Source organism: Centruroides vittatus, unplaced genomic scaffold (assembly GCF_030686945.1).
Source record: "Centruroides vittatus isolate TY-2023 unplaced genomic scaffold, ASM3068694v2 contig_329, whole genome shotgun sequence".
Classification (NCBI taxonomy): domain Eukaryota; kingdom Metazoa; phylum Arthropoda; class Arachnida; order Scorpiones; family Buthidae; genus Centruroides; species Centruroides vittatus.
The window spans coordinates 1,695,530-1,719,710 of record NW_027122113.1 but is presented as its reverse complement, the minus strand read 5'-3'; the positions used below and the strand labels follow the sequence as shown (position 1 = coordinate 1,719,710).

Sequence of the window (24,181 nt, the reverse complement as noted above, 5' to 3'; positions counted from 1 at the left end):
CAAAAAATAATAATAATTTAAAATAAAAATTTATTACAAAATAAAAAAAACAAAAAATTAACAAAGAAACTAAACGGAACAGAAGCTATTTTAATGGAATTCCGATTTGATCTCGACTCTAAAAAAACTTAAAATAATAAAAAAAAACTTATTAAATATTTCAAAAAACATTCTCTATTCTCTTTAATTGCAGAAATTTCATTATTTGTGAAGATTTCTTTAATTATTTTTTAAAGAAATCGGGATTTTAAAACAGCTTCTCTTCGTGTACCATAGATGATATAAAGCTTTACATCTTTAACTATGGTTTTAATTTGGTAAATAGTTTTATATAGAATCACTCACGAATCCTCTTCAATGTAATACTTGATCCAAATGTTTCTGCAATTAAGTAGAGAATATTTTTTCAGAATTTTTGTTACCGTATCTGAAGAACTTAAGAAGAAAAATATCCTTTTTTTTTTTCTTAAATAAATGATTATATAAAAAGATGGAAAGACAACCTGGCAGATATAAATTTATATATATATATATATATATATATATATACACACACACACACACACATATATATATCTATATATTTAAAAAAAAAGTTGGAAATTTGCGTTTTGGAAGTGAGGGGTTGTTTTCAGATATTCCGAGTGAGGTATTAGTGAGCGAAACCTTATAAATCCCCTGAATCGTTTAACAACTGCAGCAAGTGAGTGGCTACGATTCTGTAGCTGCTCTCATGGCAACAAATCCCCGTCCTTAGGGTATATAATGCTTTAGTATGGTAACCATGCTCAGGTGTAAAATGTAATCCAAGATTAGTTGTTATATCGAAATGATGGACTAGGTAAACGGATTTATAAACCCGACATCCGAAACGTTGTAATTAAATGTGAAATTTTAAAGAAATTTAAAGTTTGTAAGGAGGAAGTTAAAGGAATATTTAGTTTTCTAGTTTAAAAATCTAAATTCGGATTTTTCTGTTAAAAAAATTCAACTTTCGCTGAAATTTTTAGGTCGAAAATTGAATTATTTTTAATGTTCCTCTTTACTGATTTTAGAGTAAAAAAAAATTAAAATTTTATAAAGCATTCTTGTAATTAGATATACATGGGCATGTGTGAATTTAAATTTGGAATGTATATATAATAATAATAATAATAATTAATAAAAAACAAAAATATATATATATATATATTCAACGTTACCGATAATTAATTATAATTTTAGCAAAATTTAATAGTTATAATTCAAAACGGTAAGGCAAAAGGCCAAGTTTGGGAAATTAATAAATGTTTGGAACAACTCAACAACCGAGCTCTTTTATGTTTGTGAAGTTGTTAGATCATATATCATGAAAGAGGCAACAACATGATTGCGATAATCGGTTGGAGTGCAGCACAAACAGCTACTTATTATCGTAGTTAGGGTCACGTCTTAAAGCCTAATCAGCGCCATGTCTCGTCACCTGTACTTACAACCATTTTCCCTTTCTGTCCCGCTTACGGAGACGTGCAATTTGATGGTATTTGTCATCTGTCAGCGTTACAGGGGTGGTCCGCTCGTCTACTAGGTTTGGCACAGATGGCATGAGTCATTGGCTTCTGGTCCTTTGTCGACTTGGGTGGGCCTAAACTTTCCTACACCGTAGGTTCATTTTAGTTACAGAATTCACCCCCGTTGGTTCCTATTGATATACACACTAAAAAATTCGGTAGGGAATTTTACAAAATTTATGCCCTTAAATGAAGTGTTAAAGCTACAGAAATTGTTAAAGATAAACATCATCTTCCTCGTATAAGTAATTATTATAAAAAGAAAGAAAAAAAAAAAAAAATTCGATAGAAGAAGGGAGAGACAGAAGGTTGTAAAATCGTTTATTTTAAAGAAAAATATTTTTCCGTTAAGTTTTATTTTTGTATTCCCCCCTCTTTCACTCTCTTCTTTAACGAGAGACAATATTAGAAAAGTCAAACTTTAATTTACAACCTGATAGAATTAAAATTCTTAGATGGATCTTCAGCTAATTAATTTTTGTACAAGCTAAGATTAATTTGCTGCCATTAATTAGGAACACTGATTGATAATTTTTCGAGTAAAATTAAGCAAAAAAATAATTATATATATATAAAAAAATTATTCAAACTACGACTAGAAGTAGCTTTTAATTTGGAAGCAAACAGTTCAAGATTCTTCTCCTTATTTTTTTTAATAAGGAAAGGAGCTTAAAAAAAACATCCAATTTTCGACATTAATACATTAGTGTTATTCGATTTATTAGTTTTTAGTTGAAAACAAATACAAAAATTAAATTATACATTTTTTTAGTTATTTTTTCCCTAATTTTTTTTATTAGATACATCACTAAAGTGTGTTATGTATTATTATGAACGAGTTTAAGATTTTTGCTTACCTTGCATCCAAAAACCTCGATCTTAATATCATGACTGCTTCACATGTACTTTGTTTTAATTGGACTTGGATGGAGTTGAATTTTTTATGAATAATTTGTACCATTCTCTCGATTTCTTTCGGTGTTATCGGTCTCGTCCGACTCTGCTCCCGTAATAAATTCATTACGTGTGTTGTAAATTCGTTACAAGCCTAGAAGATAATTTTTTAAAAAAATCTATAAATATCCAAGAAATTTATTAAATTTTAATTTTACACAAAGTTAGAAAAAACTCATGTTTTGTCAATTTGTTGACCAACGGTAGCGATGTTTACATCCCCGCTAATGAGTATTATATTATAAATTCTACTTAATTATTACATGTAAAAACTATTTAAGTATGTTTTTGATAATGTTTTTTATATTTTAAACAAAAGATATTATCAATTAGATTTAGGAAAAGATCAAGAAAATCCGTAAGTAACGAGAAGTCCGAGTTTAGTTCTGTGAAAGAACTTACCGACGTGTAGCTTTGTAGAATAGAGTAAAGGAGGAGGCCTTTACCAAGATTTTCGTTGTTGGAGAAAATATAGGAATTTACACTAGTGAAATCTGTCGAACCGATAAGTAAGAACTAGGCTGCAGTACCATTAAAGTAACATAAACCGACCTTTAAGACGGTTTTATGATTTTAACGCTGACAATCCGCAAACCCGCAGTTGGCCGAGGACTATTTGTTAGGTACAGCCTGACTATGTCGTCGTAAAAGCCTCGGCCTGACAGATTTATGAGGCCCCCAATGCTTCCCATCCCCCGTCTGTCTCTTTCTATCTACAGCTTTTCTCCTTCGCCTTCTGGTGACAATGGATAGAGAGCAGCCTACTCGTTAGTTGGGAATTAGTTGCAGGGAAAAGCTTTTCCTACTAAAAACGGTGGATTTTTTAAATGTCCGAATTGGCTGTAGGTGACCGGAAATGGTATAGATGCGGTCGACTTCCGCTTGATGGATGAACCGACGGCTTTGTGATTAGCGGTGTCGGTGTTAGCGGCAGACGTCGTCGAGGGGCGTCCTTATCGCGCTCCTTCTGTCATTAATTACGTCATTCTTGGCGTTTGGTGCGCGGCTTAGTTTCAACTTATGAAGGGTCAAGGGTCAAGATATGTGTTTCGGATTTTACGGCCTGATCGAGCCGGATTATAAAAAGGAATTGGAACTATAGTTTACAGGGTCGATAAAGGGGTTACAATTGGAAACGTGATTTCTAGGCCAGATTTTAAAGTTTACATCACGTATCTACCACTCGAGTTACATCCCTAGACTTTATTTTATGCAAAAAATTAATTCGCCCCTATGAAAATTTTCGCATTTACTAGCTAAGAATCTTTAAACTTCATAATTTTCCATAAGCTAGGGGTATTTTTTTCAAAATATTAACACTCAAGAGGAGTGTTTATGTAACAAATTTAAGAAAAAATATTCCTCCATTATCGAAATTCTGCTGGTATGTAACCCGTAGATTTTTTGATTTTTTTTGGAAAAGGATTACTATTGAAAATAGTAAAAAATGGCGCCCGCATGGAGGTCTGTATGTTGAACAGTAGAATCGGGGAGTTGGTTTGAAGCTCGGATTCCATTTACATGCTACTCGTGCTAGAAACACGTGCCCCGGAGCTATGAGTCGAATGTTGTGACAAGCACAGAAGATTAAAATTCTGTGTATTCCTTGTTGGCAGTATGTCGTTTGATGCTCCGAGAATTTTTAGCTAATGCTAAGTTTAGAATAGAAAGAAAATTTATCTTTATGGTATTGATGGCATTAACTGCATTCCAAATCGCCAAAGGATAGGGCCTAACACGAAATAAGAGCGTGTCTGACAATGTACAGATGCCTCTATGTCTTCTTTCATTCGCTTCTACTTTTTGGTAATTCCGAACGTGTTTCTATTGTTGTGATGCTAGCACGCTTCAAATTTAGTAATTCTTGAAAAAAATCTCAGCATCTAAATTATTATCTCTCTCTCTCTTCAGATTTGTAAACCAAACTTCTTTTCGTCGTGTATAAAAGTCACTCGCAAAGAAGAAAAAAGAAAAACAACTACATATATATATATATAGGACACGCATCCTTTAACTATATATACATTTATATATATGTAGGACTTAGTTTGGTACTAACTTAAAAACAATTAAATTATAAACAGGATGCACATAAATTTATTTTGAATTGAATTAAGTTTCAAAAATATAACCTGACATATCTCTTCATTCTTAATTTATTTCTTTGGAAAGGAAACAATCTTTTGTCCGGGACTGTATCGGGTCACGAACTTACATTTAATGACCTCAGACAACAATTTTTCACTAGTCCCATCTTGTTTGTAAGAACGAGAAACAAGTTTAGGATCCATTCCGCAATGACACCACTCCATCTATTTTGTTGATTCAACTATTTGCATCAACACCCTCCACCAAACAATTCAACATATTTCCAATGGATTACTTCAGTCTTTTATTCATTTATGATATATAAATCAAGTTATACTTTAATTTTCTCTTTGTTTACTATTTATGGATTATTTCCTGCGCCTTACAAAATGCTCGACTTGTTGAATTTCGAGTCCTCAGTAAGAATAAGCGCTTAAGTTCTGGTAAAAAAGAATAAGCGCTTAAGTTCTGGTGTTTTAAATTGACATTAAACATGCTAATTTATTATTAAAATCGGAAGAATTTTGTTTAATATCGCAATTTATTCAGATATTGATATTTAAAATGCATTTTTTATTGGAAAAATAAAGGATTTAATATTTAAAAAAAGGACGTATGATAGAATTAGTCATTATAAAGGGAGTTAATCGTACTAGGCCTCCTATAAACTGAATTTTTTGAAGACTTCGAACTTTCTTAATAGTAAAAAACATTAGAAATTAATATTATATAACTATTTGCTACTAAAACACAAAGGATTACATTAGTACTTGTCCTTATTTACTACCAAGAAAAGTGGCATTAGTAACAAACAACATTACTTATTGCTATGACTGTAAGGGATTCAGTTGCACGCAACCTTAATAATAATTAAAGTCGCAGAGAAAGTAAGAATACAAAATGGACTCCAGTAGCGGATAATTTTATTTATTACTAAAAAAAGATTCCAGTAGAAGATAATGTACTACTTAACTATCAAGAGGGGGAAAGAAAAGTCAAAATGCCTCGTATAAACACGTAAAATTAACAAAAAACACTAATACAATTGAGAAAAAAACTGTTAATTTATTCATTTGAAAACGGTTAAAATTCTATATTTAATAGCGGAAAAAATTCAACTGGATTTTCTACAAATTTACAAAAGCCTTGTAAACTTTTTAAAAACAAGGAATGAATTTTAAAACCATTTAAAAATTTTAGTCAACCAACGAACACGGTAGAAGGGTTTCTTCTCACGAATCCACGTATCCACGTTAAACCACAGGAGGATAAGAAGGTAGTAGATGACGTTAAAGAAACTTATCCTATCCTGTCCTAGCTAATAAGCAGATGATATTTTCAACCCGCATTCCACCTCTGGGACTAGACGCAAAGAGTAATCTGATTTGGGACTGAGACGGTGAATAGGGAGGCAAAGAAGAGGGGGGAAGTAAAACAAGGCGAGAGAAGAGTAGATCCAGTGTGGTAATAAGGTTTCGATTTTTACTCGTAAAATCTGATATGAAATATTCAGGCTTTGGCCATTGGAAGTAGCTAGTGGTTGGATAATGACATTAACTGGGAGGTAAGATTGATAGCACCACAGGGACTGCATTGTGTAGACTTATGATTACTACGGTCTGCGAACCAGGACAGTGGTTTTTAATGAATTTGACGGCTTTGGGATGATGGTGGGAGTATCCGTCCGAGTTATAAGGATGTAAAACAAGAATATGATTAGAGTATGTCATACGCAATTTCCAAGCGAGATGAGTTGAACTAAGTTGATTCTGTAAGAAGTGGATTTGAATTTCTTCGAATAATTGATAATTCGGCGTATTTATTTCGTAGCAAGGTTGTAAATTATGTTAAAAGATGGCTAATTTAGATATATTTTTAAGAGTGTACTGGTAGAAGTTATTTATTAAATCGATAGGTAAAAATCTATGTTCCCATCTCTATTCTTGGGTGGATTTAGAAGTGAAAAATTCGTCTCTAGAGTTAAGGATAATATATAAACAACGGTAGATCCTAGACGAATCCTTCGAGTCCTTCATCATCGATAACTTTCTGCGGTATTTACGAAAAAAAAGAACGGGAATGGTTACCTGAATGATTAAGTGATCATCCGAAATGACGTTAACATCGACGTTATGCGGTTGCCTATAGAAATGAAGATGGGGATTTTAGACTACCATTTTTCAACCCCCTCTTTGCTGCTCGTAGATATATTTTTCCACCGTTCTAACCACGTGAGGGGTCATTTCCAGCGTTCCCCTTTCTGGCAAGTCCGGATTTCTTAGCCTATTTCGTCTACTGGTTTCATTGATATAAGGGGGAAGAGTCCGGTGAAAAATTTAGAGAGATCAAACTGTACTTTTGAAATCTCTTTGACCGCACGGATGTGGGTAGCATCTGCGGTGCTACCGTTCATCTAATACCACTGATGTGAAAGCGGGAGGGGCTACCAACCAATGGGGGCTGACAAGCTGTCAAACTGTCCCGATGGACGAGCGTTTTCCCCTTGGCCCCCTAAGTCCGGTGTATGCCACCAAATCCTCCCAGATCCATTTCCAAGATGGGGTCGAAGTACTACCATTTATACATTGAACCATCTTTCTTTAGATTTCCAAACTCTCTCTCTTGTGTTGGAGACTTTCAAAATAACGTCTTTCGGTCGCCATTTCGAAGATAAATCCCGATTTGACACCGATTTTTCTTTAAAAAAAATCTTATATTTTACCAAAAAACTTCGCAATTTCATTAACTAATTTAGGCATCAAAATTTTATTAGTAAAGATATACCACTTCTAATTTAGCTGGAGGGTAGTTACATTGATGCAATTGGTTAATCTAAGCTCGAGTAGATTTTGTTGTAAGCAACCGGAGGCACGTCATGCCAATTTTCTACATGATCGTACCTGGACTATATTCGAGAGGATAACTACATAATAACCTCTAGATAGAACTAATACAAAAACATCCCAAGGGAGAATGGGAGAAGAGGAAAAAAAAAGGAAATAGTGACCCACGCCCCAAACTACCATCTATTTTCAGGTACCTAATGTGGACAAGAGGCACCCAGTCAATTCTCCAATATTAGCTTGGCATCAGAAAAGTCACTCCTTATCTGAAAGAGAGTGGTTGATGTGGCAGGGCGTGGACTCGGCTTCATCTCCACCCACTTTTGCTTTGATCACATTCATTCATTTATTGTGCAGCTGCTGGTCTAGTGATGTATATATGCATGGAAAGCATTCAATCATTCAACTAGGCCTATTTTAGACTCGTATAAGGAGTGCTTATCATCACATTTGTCAATTCTGTCGCAAGAGATGAAGAGCAGAATTGATGTCTTAGCAAAATTTCACGTACATACAAGAATTTGACTTTTTAGAGATTCAAGAAAAAAAGTCAAAAAATTGGGCACGATATGAGCCACTTTTAAGTGTGTTTTCTGGAGTGACTTTTTTTAATTGAGTTTTTTGAATTTCCTTTTCCTTCTACTAATCGTGTTTTAGTTCGAAACGTGTCGATCAATTTTATTTTATTTTTTTTTTCTTTTAAATCTTAGCCAATCTTTATAGATTCCAATTTAAATCTTTCCAATCTCGTTAAAGAAAATAACAATTTGCAATGTTCTCTTTTGTTAGAGGGGTGAAAAAAAGAGCATGCAATTGTCATATTGATGAAATATAATAGCCTATAGGCTACAATAGCCCTGAGGTTCTCATTATAACAATTTTTTTACAAGAAAGAACTCTGCAAATATTGATCTGTTCGGAATTTCTGTGCTAATTAGAGCGTTTCCAATACATAAATATATATTCATGATGGACAAAATTGGGAGAGGAATGATGACTACGCTCCTGATTTGAAGCACGTATATCTAGTGGAGAAGTAAGGAAAATATATATCTATATATATTTAAAAAATGGGACAATCTTTCATATTAAACATTGAAATAGCAGGAGGAACCACGAATTTATCTGCACTAGAGCAACGCAACTACGAGGTCAACCACTGTTGACCCGACGATGGTAGGAGGTACACGGTCCCCTCCCGGATTTTCTCCCTCCCCATATAGGCCTAGTCTATGAACGCCAGTCAAACTGAGGTCGAGACAAAGGTCACGTTTTACTTACCCGCCATTCGTGAGGTTCCCATGCTCCAAAATGCTTGATGGATGAGAAAGAAAGAAAGAAAAAGGTCCGCATCACACTGCTTAATTATAGATGGTTTATGCTTGTAAAATCGTGCTGGAGTATATCCTAATATCAACAGATGCTTTTCTAACTCGTGGAATTATAGAAACGAGCTTATATCAAACAGAAAAATTGCAAATTAAGCAAAACGATTTAAGATAAATCTATCAGCTCCCACCCTTTGCAATGGGTCTCGCGATACATTTATACGGGTGCGGAGTATTAAAATAGTGGTATCAATCATCGACTTTATGGCAAACAAAAGAGTTTTTAAAGACATTCTTCTACTACAGAATCGAAAACTATTAAGGACACCCAGGGAGAGGGCAAGACTTCTTCGAGACCCTTTATCGGAACGGTTCTCCTATTGTCATCAGCATCTTCACCATCCGTGAACTTTTCGTTATTATCGTGTAACTGTTGTTACCCATCGCACGGGGCAATGGGCATTAACAATAAAACGATGACATAATTAAAAACTTATCGTCTCGAAGCTAAGCAAAAGAGTTTTTCTTAGCAAAGTTCCGCCTGTCAGATCATTAGTCACGTGGCTAAAAGGCAAAACATTATTATTATTATTTTTTTTTTAAAGAAGGGTTTCAATAATCGCTTCTATCCAGTTTACGCGCTATTAACAGTGACCGAATGAAAGGGAATAAATATAGAAGAAGTTGAAAAAAAGAGTAAAAAAGAAAAAAAATCTCGAAGTCAAATTACAAAGATTCTACTTCATCTTAATCCATATCTGGTGCTAGCTGTGTGTAAGTCTCACCATATCGAATTAGATCGTCCATCAAGGACGTGGTAACAGCAGGTTGTTGTGCGGGAAATTTATAGGCGTTGATGTCGGAAGAGAAGGATTAACAGACTAACTAACAGCTCAGGACACCGGGGGTCGCTGATATGATTGACCTTCAGTTGTCAGAGGTCTCTCTATTAACAACTCTTCCCTCTTGGATACAGGGAACTGGTCATTGCTGGATAGCCGTTGATACATAAGTTTTGGAGGCCATTTTAGGCGTTCAAATTATTATTATTTTTTAAAATTTATCCTAATGATTAATGGTATTTTCTATTTAGTTCTCGACTGTTGTTGCTTCGATTCGATGAGTTGAAAATTGCGAATAATAAACAAAGACATTTCGCAGATGCTGAAGATGCTGATGATAATTGGGATTCGTTCTTTTCAATTTATGCTTCTTATGATTATTGATAATACATGAGGCTTTTACCAAATTAAATCTTATTTAATTAGTTTAAAGTTTTATATTTTAGATCAAACTACTTTAGAAAAGTTTAAGTTTTCTTGTAATCTCATGAATGATGAAAATGATGTTAAGTTAGGCCACTTTTAGTTTATCTAACACCCCTATTCCTTTTTTTTAAATGTCTAATTTACGTTAATTTGGGTCTTAAACACTATTTTGAATCAATGTCTACAGAACTTTTGTATCTGAAATTAAGCGTTATTTAAGGAAAGAGTGATGAAAAGTTCTTTATTAATAAAAAGTTTGGCTTCCTTTTAAATTCTTTATAGAGATATCACTACTTTTTTCTGATTAATTTATCATAAAACTCGCTAAAAATTTAGATTTAAAACTCAATTTATTCCTAAATTAGTTTGTTATTGCTTTAGCCCAAGGATGCAAAGTTAATAGTTGGATTTTCTCAAATTATAACACTTAATTATCCATATTTTTTGATTTAATTCTTTAAATATATCTTAAAACTTAACAATTTAAACTTTTATCACGCACTTTATATTACTTACCTGTTCGTATTTTTCCAATTCTTGGTGATAAATCTGTCTGATTTGTGCCAATTTAGCCCTATAGTCCGAATGTTCGATAGTATTTTCCGGTTGACCAGGACCACCCGATGCTGCCGCAGAGGCATTAGCAGCCGCATTCGCACCTCCACCTTTTTCTGGTCCAGCAACACCTTCTGCTATTAACATGTTGTCTAGCCTCATTAATTGAGGATCTGGAGGTTCTTCTTCTTGAGTGTTTCGTAGACTAAGAACTGAAAAAATAATTATGAAAATATATATAAATTCCGTAGATACAACTCTAAAAAAAAATCAGATTAAATATTAAGATAAGGGATTTATTTAGACAATAATAGAATTCTTAATGTAGAAACATTCGGTTATCTACATTAAGAATTCTAGACTTTACTTAGATTGAAGCTTACATATTTCACGCTGTCATTAATAAGTTTGACAATCACGATGCAAGACATAAATTACAACATTATAGCTAATCAGTGAGAGGAGAAGAGTCGTAAAAAAAGAGAATGAAAAGATCGGGAGATGAGGAACTAAAAAACCATTCCCAGTAAGGAAACCGCAGAACCACCGGAGCGTGTTAAGTCTGCAATCTTGATTAATTGCCGACCAGAAATTCCTTTAGCGGAATGGAAAAGGGAGCAGAAAAAAAGTGAAGGGGGGAAAGAGGTCTGTAAAAGAATGAATTCCGTGCCTTCTGCGCGGAAAACGCGGGAGAATTAGAAGAAAAGCGAAAGAAATGTTCCAAGCAACCAGTTTGCCAAATGGACCGGTTATGACATTGGAAGAGGGGGGTGTTTGGGAGAGAGAGAGAGAGAGAGAAACCCCCTTTTTTGGGGGGTGTTCGGGAGAGATGAACCCCCTTTTTCGTCTGTTCACCCCCTTCTTGTGGTAAGGAGTGGCATCTATTAGAAAATTCGACTGAGATGACGAGAGGTTGTGGAAAAAAATTCCAATTATTTCTCTTCTTCCCTTTTTTTTCCTTCTTCGTCTCTTTTCATTGTGTGTTGGGGGTTAAAAACTTGCGTACCGTTTCTTGCTATTTTTTAAAACCATTTCTGCATTTATTTTTTTTTGAATATCTCAAATTTATACCCTCCTAAGTTCGTACATACATATATATATATATATATATATATATATGTGTGTGTGTGTGTGTGAAGTAAGTATAGTAATGACGTGGCGTAAAATTAATTTTATCTTATTTTTTTGGTCCTCGATCTTCAGAAACGACTTCAATTTCCAACTTCTTAAATTTTGTTTCTGTTAGAAGTTTTGTTCAAAACAGGTTGTCATCGATTGGTGAGGGTAGAATATTTGAAAAGTGAAGAAGCATCAGATACAAGCATCAGTATATAAAGATGAGGAGAAAGTAGATGTGATAACAAACTTCTCCCCTCCAACTGCTAATTTAAATAAGGATATGAGTTAGCTTATTCTTTGTAGATTATAAACTGGCAATAATTTTAGATTATAAAATCCGTCAAAATTTACTAGGATTTAATTACGTAGTTAATTAAACTCCGTTACGAATTATTGAGAATTATAAGATGCCAATTATCAAGTTATGAAGTTTGATAGTTATTTTTATGTAAATACAATTAGGGGAAAAAGGGGATAAAGAAGAGAGAGAGAGAGAGAGAGAGAGAGAGAGAGAGAGAGAGAGAAGGCAAGCGAACAAAACTGTTTAACGCCAGCCTTATAACAACCAGACAATCCTTATGGCAAGACAGCGTTAATAAATCCGGAAAGGAACGCGGTGCGGTCCTCCTCCCCTGCTGGCCCCCCAGACCAGTAGTAGCCTCTTCCTGGCGACCAAATAAATTGAAGAGACGGTAGAAGCGAATTCCTCTAGAGAGCAAACCTGCTCTAGCGCGCTTCTGCATCCCGGGCATCCCGTTGCTATGGCGACGGGCTGCAGGCAAACGGAAATTCCGGAAAGGAATGTCCAGTGTCACGTGACGTCACTGGTCGGTCGGAAATGGCGGAATTTCGAGAAAGGGTCGCTGACCCCGAGAGAAAGGTTTTTTTTTTTTTTTTTTCCTTTACTTCCTTTTGCTAGATCGAAAATAGGAAAGTCCGATCAGGTGGAATGTGGCGGAAAAACTGGGAAAGAACGGAAGTTTTATGGCTTTGAACGATAGAAGGGATTGTAAATGCATAGAAAAATGATAGTTCTATGGGAAAATCCTCTGGTATTATTAAGATAATCCCGTAGAAAACATTTCCCTTTCCATACTAAACCGCTTAGTTTTGGATTAAACAACGACCCGATCCCGAACCAAGAAATTATTCTTAGATAATATAATTGATCCTGACAGTAAACAATAACAGAAAAGGGATAAATATTATAAACCACATTTATTAGAAAAATTAAATTTGTAAAATTTACTTATAAATAAACCAAAAATTCATTTTAAAAAAAATTTATAAATAGACGGAAAGCATTTCTTGAATATATATATTAATAAGCTCATTTATATAAGATTTTATGGGATTAAATAAAAACTATCATCGAAATCTGCTACAAGTATTGGATAGAATCGAAAAGAGAGAGAGAGAGTTGTTGTAGCAAAGTTAACGTCCAGGATATAAATAAATACTGAACCTAGGTTTTTTTCCTCCATCCTCCTCTCCATGTAGCCAGAGGACATTTCGATAGAAACTGCTCTAACCTGTTCAAAAATTGACGCCTTTTCTGTGAAAAGTGACAGAAACTATGCTCTTCTCTCGAATTGGACACCTAAGTTGCAAAGAAGAACACGAAGAGAGGGGGAAAAAGGGAGCACTTTCAATCTCTTAGATACAGTTCACACATTGACAGGCGCTAGAATGACATTTGAGTAGAATATAGTAAAAGAGACAGTAAAAATTTAAAGATATCTTCAAATGGAGGTTGAAGTAGCACTGTTTTATTACTTTTTTATGGCTTAAAAAGAACACACTCGAACACTTCCAAGTGGTTTTAAAATACCGAATTTCTAACTAAATAGAATAGTTTTGCTCTTCACCATCTTTTCTCTCTCTATCTCTCTCGTCTATCCTCTTAATAAAATTATATAACTTAATCACGCTTGTTAAAGTCGTTAATGTTAGAAATTTTGAAGGGTGGGTGATCTGTTGAATGACGTTTGACAAGACGAATCGATAGACATTGAACTGTAAAAGGGGAGGCGTGCCCGAATATTCTCTTAAAGTGTTGTCCAATCCGCCCAGTTTTTAACACGTTTATTTGCGTGACGCCAACGATATTCGAAATCACGCATCGTGTCGTTATGGTAACCGGTAAACACTTAATCCTTTCTTTAAATAATGACACACGTAAAAGTCGCGAGACGAACGGGACAAACACGCGAAACAGAAAAAGTCACTGGAAATTTGTATAATAAAGACTCTTAGAATTTATTAAGAAAACATTAAAACATTCCCATTTAATTCGTTTCAATTGATTTGTGACAAGAGAACGTTCAACACGTTTCCATCAAAAAATAAAAATAAAAAATGTAAAAAAGAGTAAAGCTCTTCAACACTCGTTAGTCAACCATCAACGACTAACAATGATTACACACATCTTCGTCCCACCCGTTCTTGTCAGCGACAAAAACCGGTGGCAGACGGGACATCATCAGTCCCAATGACATTAACCCTAACAAGATGCGCGGATATTGTCGTCCCCCCGCCCGTCCACCCCCTTCGCTGTCACACAACATTAACATATCACCCGTTCACCGTTCAACTGTCTTCCAAACCCATTACATCAGCTGCACCGCTTAGCTAAGATAAAGAAAGATGTCAAGATGTCCGTCCTTCTGAGATGAGACGAAGCAGTCGACTGCGAAATGCTCAACTAATTAATAAGCCTTCTCCCATCAAGACATCCAGTTGCGAGGCAGCAGCGCTCATCTATCACATTCTCTGCCACCGACTCCGCCTACATTTTGCTCTTTTACTCGTTAGCCTGCGAAGACTTTCTCATTAGCGCTGTCTCTCCAGTGTTCTGCGGACGCATCGTAAATCATAGCAGCAGCCCCCGCTCTTGTTTACAGACCGCATCAAAGCGGGCGACAATAGCCAAACCAAAAAGCAACCTCTCTCTCTCTCACTCGGAGACGAGCGCGCCAGCGCGCGCGCGCTTTTTTCTCTCCCCTCGTCTTCCTTCCCCCTCTCACCTTCCCCCTTCTTCGTCATGCGATCTGCACGTGTCAAAGATGACGAGAATGCCAGTAATTCTAACCTTTTCAATTATTTAAAACCCTGCTTTAATTTTTCTTCTCCCTTCTCTCACGCTCTCTAGCTTCACTATTGTATTCGTGATAGTGTAATTTTTAATCGATCAATAAATAAATAAATAAAGAAATATGCATCTTCCTTATCCTTTGTAAACGTAACAGGATGAGGATGAGAAGAGATGATATTCGTGATATTGTAGTTTTAATTAAATCAGCAAATAAATACGCCAACTTCTTCCTCGTCCTTTGTAGACGAAGGAAAGATGACGTACCGATAACACAATTTTTAATTAACCATTAAATAAATAAATAAGCAGACATCTTCCTCGTCCCTATTATTCTTAGTTGGGGGGAGCGAATAGAGTTATCGGTTGGCGATATCAACGTTTTAAATTAATTAATACATAAAACAAGAAGGCGATCATCTTCCGCATCCCTCCTCATCTCGTGCAGGGGGATAAGATGGCGATCAGGTTGTTACGTACGCGAGAATGCTTCAACGTTTAATTTGTCTTTTCTTGCATGTTAGAATGCCTTATCTGTTCTCGGAAATTTCCGCCATTTCCGGATTCCGTTATACAAAATCATTGCAGTTTTCCGGACCGGAAACAAAAGGTATATCTCCGTTCCGTTGTTTGTTATTGTATACATTCAATAAAATACAAAACGCTTTGAAGATAATAATAACCGTATTCTGATGCGTAAAACCGTGTTTAGAGATTCATGCAAACTTTATACATATATTTTTAAATAGATATAATTACTGGAAGAGCGTATTTTCTTTAAAAAAGAAGAAGAAAAAAATTTATCATTTAATCGGCCATTTTTATCAACAGAATCCACCCTGAAGGAAAGAATCAGCGTGGAAAAATCAGCTTGGATCATGGATCCAAATGGATTTTAAGTAAACAAACTGTTATATATTTTGTATTGAATCTTGTTGCTTCGATTCCGATCGTGATTCCTTTGAAAAATAGCGTATATTCGTCGAAAGGAAAATTGATTCTCAAATGATCGATAGGTCGAAGATGAAAGAAAATAGCTTCGATGTCATTTTTGTGATGCAAGTTATCAACAGTTTGTCGCGACATTCCGTTTAAATCGCCCAATTCACCGATAATATATGCATTTAAAGGAATATTTTCGCTTCCTACGCTCTCCTATAATGCATTTCGTCATCCATAATCCTTAATCCGTACGAATTATGAGATTAGGAACATTGTACGTCCCCATTTTTGGGTCGAGGAATTAGGTTACTTATCATGAATATGGATCTATAGACTGTGATTAAGGAAAGTATAGAATTTTGCGAGTATAATTATAGGTCTGGTGGCGTCTAAATTAAATTTGACATAGTCTAGTAGCTGTATAAAATAGTATTTTGGCAATATTATCGCTAATATGAGTATAATGAAGTGAAGAAGATGCCTATACATATTTCATGTTTTAAAACGATTCTACACGAAAAAATTCTTGTGTAAAGGATCCCGACAGATGTATTTATAAGAATAAATTTCCTTTTTTAAATTTATAGCCGAAAAAAATTTAAGAAATGAGCCATTTTTCTTGATAAAGTGGCTAATTTGCTTAGTGTCGAAGTACTTTTATAGGCAGATGAGAGAGAGATCCTGCGCTTTCGTGTACAGAAAAAGCATCGTTTAGTTTTCATTATTCGTTTATAATTATGAATTCTCAGATATTTTAGGAAAATTGCACAATTTTTTCCTTTTTTTTATAGAAAAAAAGCATCGTTCAAGCATCTGGCACTTTCACGTTATTACGGACTTCTATTATCTTCCTCCTCTTCTCTAATGCGTTTATTAAGATCATAAGTACGAATTTCTATTAGCAAATATTAAAATTATTATTTAAAAAATGGGCATATTTGCCTAATTTGCAATTATATGAGCGATTATTGTTATGAAAGTTTCGATTTAAAATGGAATTTTTCCGTCCAATTAAAAGATATTTAACATTTGTAATGTTAAAAGTTATAAAATTTCCTTCATAACAATTACACGAGCTGCCACTGGACGTTCGTAATTCAGGGTAGAAATCATCATCTAATTCAAAAAATTAAAATAGGTATTTACAAAAGTTAGGGAAAATTCCTCAAATAATCTCAATTTTCAAGGAAATAGTAGCTTAAACGACGGGGAAAATACATCAGAATTTGCTAAAGAATGGGGATATTTCGTCAAATATTTGGCTCAGTAACATACAACAGAAAATATTCCTCAAATAATCAGCTTTATGAAGAAATTGAGGAAGATTTCTCAAAAATATCTATTAATTATATGAAGAATTTATAGAAGATAGGGAAATTAGCCTTACTCCATACAAATTCTTGTTAAATATGCCAGAATGGGAAAATTGGTGAAATGATCAGAATTCCAGCAACACACAGGAAAAATTCTTTCACAATTCAGATAATTATTTCAGGAATATGCAAAAATTTCCCTGAAAGTGATCAGAATTTTCAAGATAACGAAGAAAAAAACTCGTGTCAGCTACTTATATTATGCAGAAAGAAAGGAAAATTCCCTAAAAATAATCAGAGTATTCAAAAAAGTAAAGAAAATTCCCTCAAAACGTAAATAGTAAAGAATATGGGTAAATTCCCTCAAAACGTAAATAGTAAAGAATATGGGTAAATTCCCTCAAAACGCAAATAGTAAAGAATATGGGCAAATTCCCTCAAAACGTAAATAATAAATAATATGGGGAAAATTCCCAAAAAATCCAGAATTTACTGTAGAAAGTTAAATTTTTCGCTAAAAATCATCAAGAATACTAGAAAAATCAGTAAAATTTCCCTAAACAAATACCAAACTATTGACAGAATGAGGGTATTTAAAAGGAAAAAAAACAATAAACTTTTAAACTGCAAGACTTGAAATTTAGTAAAGGAAGAGAATTAAGACGTATTAAAAGAGGGGGAAGAAGAGGTAAGAGAAGTTTTATTTGAGAAAAATGTATAAGGATATTTTGTGAGCTCATAGAAGAGACGAAAAGAATCAAAAAAGAAGGTCCCTCGGGTGCATTTTCTGACGTCGACTGATAAAGCTCAAAGAGCGAAAGAAATCATCGACACAAGTCAAGACATGAATGTCCCTACGGATGCATGTATTACCCCGGGGTGTCAGAGTGATTGGTGGGATGGAGAATGCGATTTTGTCCCCGGGATGGACTGGGTTACTCCCGCGAGGGTGATGTCGCTAGGATATATATATATATGTATATATAAGGGTCTACGCTACTAGTTGGGAGAGACCCAAAACTAAAACATCCACACCAGAAGATAACCGACGGACCAACAGCCGAACGCATTTTCCGTCCACCCCCTCTTATATCAGCTTCCATCCCACTGGCATCGACTGTAGTAGGATTATCTAAAATACTTAAATACGTCACGAAATTGACTTAGTCGCTAATTTTAATTAAATTTCCAAAATTAAGGTTCCTGCCGTAGTTCTCCAAGTCGCCGATAGATGGCGCTTTGTTGACATTTTTCGAACTTCGCCGGATGAAGGTTTGTGTCACGTGTTTTTCTCGATTTATAAACACGAAATTAATTGATAATTTTTAAAGTTTTATGCGATTTTTATTTAAAATTTTACGTAAAAACTCATAAGTTTTTTAACTTTAAAAAAATATATTTAAAATTAATTTTAAAAATTAAATTTTTTTTCGCCCTTTTTTGATGGGGTGAAAGGTCAAAAGGTCAGAGTTTAAAGAGGAATTTCGTTGAAGATTTTCTAATATTTCAAGATTTAAAAAAAAGGTTCAAAGTTCCTTAATTATTTTTGGTAAGTGATACAAATTAATAATAATAATAATAATATTATTATTATTATTATATTATTTATTTATTTATTTTCCTTTACGAATGACAAATCTTTCTTATTTATTTTAAATCAAAAACAAACAAAATATAATGAACTAAAGCAGATTATATTACAGAAAAAGGCTTAGAAAATTTAATAAATTAAAATTATTCCAGTCAAGTAACCATAAAAATTATTAATTTAAGTTTCTTTTTTGAATTTTTGGGTTTGTTTGTTTGTCTGTCTGACTCCAAAATATCATATTTTAATTAATTTACTTTATAGGTTCATTTTTTATTTAAAAAATGATTTAATAATTAATTAACTAACTTAATTTAGAATTTAGTTAATAAATTTTGATTATTATTAAATTTAAATTATCTTGTTATTATAATTAAATGCTTATAATATATAAATATATATATTTTTTTTAATTTATAAATTATTCAAAGTTAATTAACTCCATTTTAAGAGCATAAAATGTTAAATTTATTATTAAATTCCCATTTTATAGACACGTTGATCAATTTTAATGCCTGTTTAGTGATGTATGCCGTCGTGTTATATGTATAATTTAAGTTATTCTAGAATAAAGAATTAAAAAAAAAGAGAGAGAGAAGAAAACCTTAATTTTGAATGCTGGAAACAGATTAAAATTAGCAAAAAAAGATTTGGAGATGTGCTAGATGCATTTACTTCCAATAAGACATTAATCTATCGAGCACAGCAAGGCTTCCTGATAACTAACTTCTACTTTCTTCGTACTTTTATATGTCTTCATTAATGTCTTTTATACATAAAAGAACGCAAATAATTGCGATTTTTTTAAAAAATAACACTTAAAATTTAGTGCCATATCGATAGAAAACAAGGTGCTAAAATCTTACATCCACTTGCTAACACATCCCACTACCTTTTAATGTTGTTAAAAGAATAAATGTTATATTCTTATTTATTAAAAAGAAAACATTAAAAAATTATTAGAGAAAAAAAATTAATATAAACAAATAATTAATCATCGTATAATTGAGGATAAATTGCGATAATTAACAGCGAGATACGACCTAGATATTTTCACTTAATATAATTAAGTATACACGTGAATCATCTATAATACCTTATAAAATTATTTTATTATTATATATTTTTTTCTTAATATAAAGTAATATAAAATAAATTTTAAAATAATATAACATAAAAGAGAGCGAATGGGATCGTTTGTTAAATCTTAAAAAATACAATAGAAGTTCTCTATTCACATAAAACAGAATGACCTCTTCTCTTAAAGAGGGTTGTAACAATTAGGCCAAGTCCAGCGAATGAAATAAAAATCCCGACAAAGTAAATCTGACGATTGCAGGGATGTTGGATGGAATAATAATGATCCCCCTGTCACGTGATCAAGGCATGCGCCATGTGGATCCAGGAAAGTAACAAAAAAATGGAGCTTAGAGGTGAGATAGGATCTACATAGAATAACAATTTGAATGGCCATCATTTGCTTCATTTTATGGAATATTTTCGTCTAAAGAGAGCTTTTTTTTATATTGGGTGGGATTTTTATAGTTTCAGTTTCGGTTTTATATATATATATATATATATATATACATATTAGGAGCTGAAACAGAAGAGAAATTCACTCGAGTTTAGCACGAGTTTGTATTTGAGTGTGTGTGTGTTTCTGTATGTGACTAATGCTAAATTAATCGATTTTAACGATTGTTTGTTTAATTCCTCATAATCTGGAGACCATAAACCGCTATGAATCCAAACTAATTCTTGTTCCATCGATACAGAAACAAACTGGTGAGATGGATCCGGACATAAATGTCGAACTGACTGACTGTGTTTGGTAATCACGAGGGTCTTAATCAGGGACTAATCCAGTTGGCCTGCCATGGTCTAATGGACCTAAACAGGCAAACCTAATAAGGGAGAAAATTCTACAACTATTGCTACTTGCTTGCTTGGGCTTTAAATGTTTCCATAAAATTTTATTGTTGGTTGTAATATTTACATGTTGAAAGCATTGTTTTACTATTATTAAAATCTACTATAAACGTTTTAAATTTATAATTATGATAATATCCCTTGATAGACATTATCGAGTTAGTTAATTTACGAGTTAATTATTCCATCGTACATTAAAAAAAGATGAATATAAATTGTTATTTATAGCTTGTTTTTCAATTTTATAAGACTTTTTAGATCTATATTTAAGTTTAAAACTAAATATAAGTATATAAAAATCTATTAAAATGATTATAATTGTGTTTAAATGCGATAAAATATTCATTCTTCCCTATTTTAGAGGGAAAAAGAATTAAATTTCCTTCTTACAAACTAAGAATTTTTAGTACTAAAATTATTCAGATTATGAATTTTTAATCCTTAAATGGATGCTTAAAACTACTTTTAATTGGTTAAAATTAATATTAATAATTTGAATTTAATTATATAGCCAATCAGATTACATCTTATATGAAAATTACATTTATTTTATTGAAAAATGGAACCAAAATTCATATCCAATTTATCAATGGAGCTACAGAAATAATTATACTTTCCATCTTTAAAATAATATATCTATCAACTATAATAAGTATAGTTAAATAATATAAATAAATAATATAATCAATAACCGAACATCATTTAGCTTCAACCATTGTTTAAACAATATACCTATAAATAGAATAAACGTAACAATTGAATAAACAATCAACTTAAACGTAGCAATATTTATAACAAAAAACACACAATAGTATTGTAAGAAACACATAAAAATCAACATAAAAGAAATTTAAATCAACCAATCACATACAATTATGTTAAACAATAACATACGTAACAATTGGACAATACGACCAATCAAATTCTTTAAAACAACGGATTAAAAAAAAAATTGTTATTTAAATCTTCATGTTTGTTTATATCAAAATATAGGAATAAGTTAAGTTTAGTGTGGAGATGAGAGAGTGTGGATCCAAAGGAAGAAAGGAAGGTGAAGCACAGACACACACACAATCACATCTCTAATTACTGTTTGGGACCAGGAGGGGCTTTAGTGAGCCACTACTAAATCACCCCCATGGGAGGATATTGGGAGAAATGGAAAAGGGTCTCACTCTCTCTCTCCAGTGTCTTTAGCCACGTTGCCAAGGGCAACCGATATTCCGACTGGACTGGTTCATTTTCCCACGCTTCCTTCCGGCATTTTATCCTTATTCTTTAACTTTTGCTTTAACTCTATTCAACTATGTTCATTATTAATATTAAACTTCCACTTCCTTATAAGGAAATTACCTATCGGAAAACGGATAGCGTAAAATTAGTTCTAACTGATCCTAATACTTTTCTAATTTATAATTATTCTTATTAAATTTATTTAAATAATAATTAAGTAAAGTATACATAAATATGAAAAAAACTCCCATATTTATACGATTACGAAGGATTCTTACGTGTATACAACTTATCAAATAACTCGAATTTCTTTGGCATTTTAAATATTCAAAACGTTACCAAATTTTAATTATACTAATTTAAATAATCATTAATCAAATTTATGCTAATTTATTCAAAAATTTTACATTTTAACTAATCGGAAAAGGGTTAAAACCGAATTATCCGAACAGTAGATTTCGAGGGAATCGATGGGGGAAAAGTAGAATTAACTCCCACCGTCGACTAATTTAAAACTACAGAAGATGGAGAGTAACGGTCACTACTAATTCGGGAGATTGTCTTTCGGAATCGAATCCCCCTCCACCCTCTCATTCAATAGTAGTGGATGGGCATTAGTTGTTTTTTCACTCGGAATTCCTCCTCCTCTTCCTTCTCCTCCTGCTCTGCAACCATCTACTGGACCAAGGGAAGAATGCAGCTAGCTAAAAATGGGTTCGTCAGCCTGTAAATCTCATCCTCCCACCCAGTCCATTCAGGAAAGAAGCCCCTGGGCAAAAAGAGGGAAAAAGGAGAGTGAGCGGATTGCTTCGGGAGATTGGACGACACAAAAGACGATAGTGCTTTTTTTTTCCTTCTTCTTCTTCTTCTTCTTCAAGTTCCTTTTCTCCTTCTACTACGGGACTGCCTACTGACCTATGTGGAGACGGGACATTAAGCCGTCGGCGACTCATAGTCCAGCTCTGGTCTCTGTTAGACTTAACGGTGTCCGTTCTTTTGTGGACAGAAGTATGGATGTTTTTAGATGATGTGCGCATGCGGATTTGGCCGGAAAAAATTGCTCCGTAAAATACACACATTCTAACATATGAAGACGCATTGAGAAATTCCGTCCCCCTTCCTCTTCTACTGACCTGTCGTTTGCAGTTTAAATTTCTTTTTTTTATTTTTATTTTTACTTCATTCTTCCCCCTTCTTTCGAATTCTGTTAGGGTCAGAAGGATAACGGTGCTCTGAAGTTACATAAATCTGGAAGCCGTTAGAAGTAATTTCGTTGCTAGTAAATGGTAAGCATTGCTTAAATAGGAAAGAATCCATTCTCTCGGTAGGAATTCCACACTTGAACTTTCGCCTGCCTGAATTAAAACAAGTCCCTTTTACGTAAAAACCGTTCTGTTTAATGCCCATCGCATTGTATAAATCAGAAGCCATTAAGACGAAATTTCATGTGAAATTCTCGTTGTTTAAATAGAAACAAATCCATTCTCAATTGTGGAAGCATCGGAGGCTAGCCTGGCAATGTAGCCTGAATTATTAACAAGCCAATGAAAACCTTTCTTACTTATAATTCTGTTGGGGATAGAAGATGCTAGTTTAATTTATATAAATTAATGTTTATTCTGCTTCATTGTTTAAAAAGTAACACTAATATGAAGATTTCATATACTGTAATTTGTGTACCCGAACACAAACGAACACTTTCTTTAATAGTAAAAAATTAATCTTTTTCCGAATTCTTTTGGGAACAGAAAGGTAATGGCGTTAACCTATATAAATCAAGAGCCATTAGGAGAATTTCGCTACTATTAAACTCTATCTCCTATTGATTGAGGAAGAACGAACCTTTCTCGAGAACTAATTATAAAACACGAAATTTATCACTAAATAACATCCCGATCGTCGCAAAAATTGATTTCGATTGATCTCGAGATCAAAAACGCTATTTACCATTAAATCATTTAAAAGGAGAATTACGAAATTTAAAATTGTATTCCTTTAAAAGTAATTAAAATCAGTAATCCAGGACGAGTAGGAGCGCGTGTTTTTTCCCTAAAAAAAATTCAAATCAAATATATAAATTTTTTTTTTAACTTTTACAACATTGACTTTTAAGAGGATTAGGTAGAGCAAGGTTGGCAATTAAGAATATTTCCTTTAGTAAGAGAAAGTGGAGAAGTAGGGGCAAGCAGGGTAGAGGTGTTCAATCTAGCGAAACTCCTGTACTTTTGGTCGACGCATGAATTAGAAAAGCCATTAGACGAGGAGAGTACAAGCTACATTCATGAATACTCCGCCTTCACGAGTCATAGACTCGCTATACGATGTTTAAAAATCCTTCGTCCGATATAACCCATAACGTTGTTGTAGTAGAGAAAAGAGG

At 33.5% G+C, this 24,181-nt stretch overlaps 1 protein-coding gene across 6 annotated transcripts in view; it reads right to left on the bottom strand.

The window, feature by feature from the left end:
• LOC136973753 (pre-B-cell leukemia transcription factor 1-like) overlaps positions 1-24,181 on the bottom strand; it is a 134,410-nt gene that overhangs the window by 8,733 nt on the left and 101,496 nt on the right. For 3 of the 6 annotated variants that reach the window (XM_067268503.1, XM_067268502.1, XM_067268506.1), the window contains exons 3-5: positions 10,548-10,798; positions 2,408-2,598; positions 346-381 (exon numbers count right to left, since the gene is read on the bottom strand). In XM_067268503.1, coding sequence (XP_067124604.1) covers positions 346-381; positions 2,408-2,598; positions 10,548-10,798 — 478 coding nt within the window. The remainder of the gene's footprint in view (positions 1-345; positions 382-2,407; positions 2,599-10,547; positions 10,799-24,181) is intronic. The other 3 variants (XM_067268505.1, XM_067268504.1, XM_067268507.1) reach the window with 1 other exon arrangement.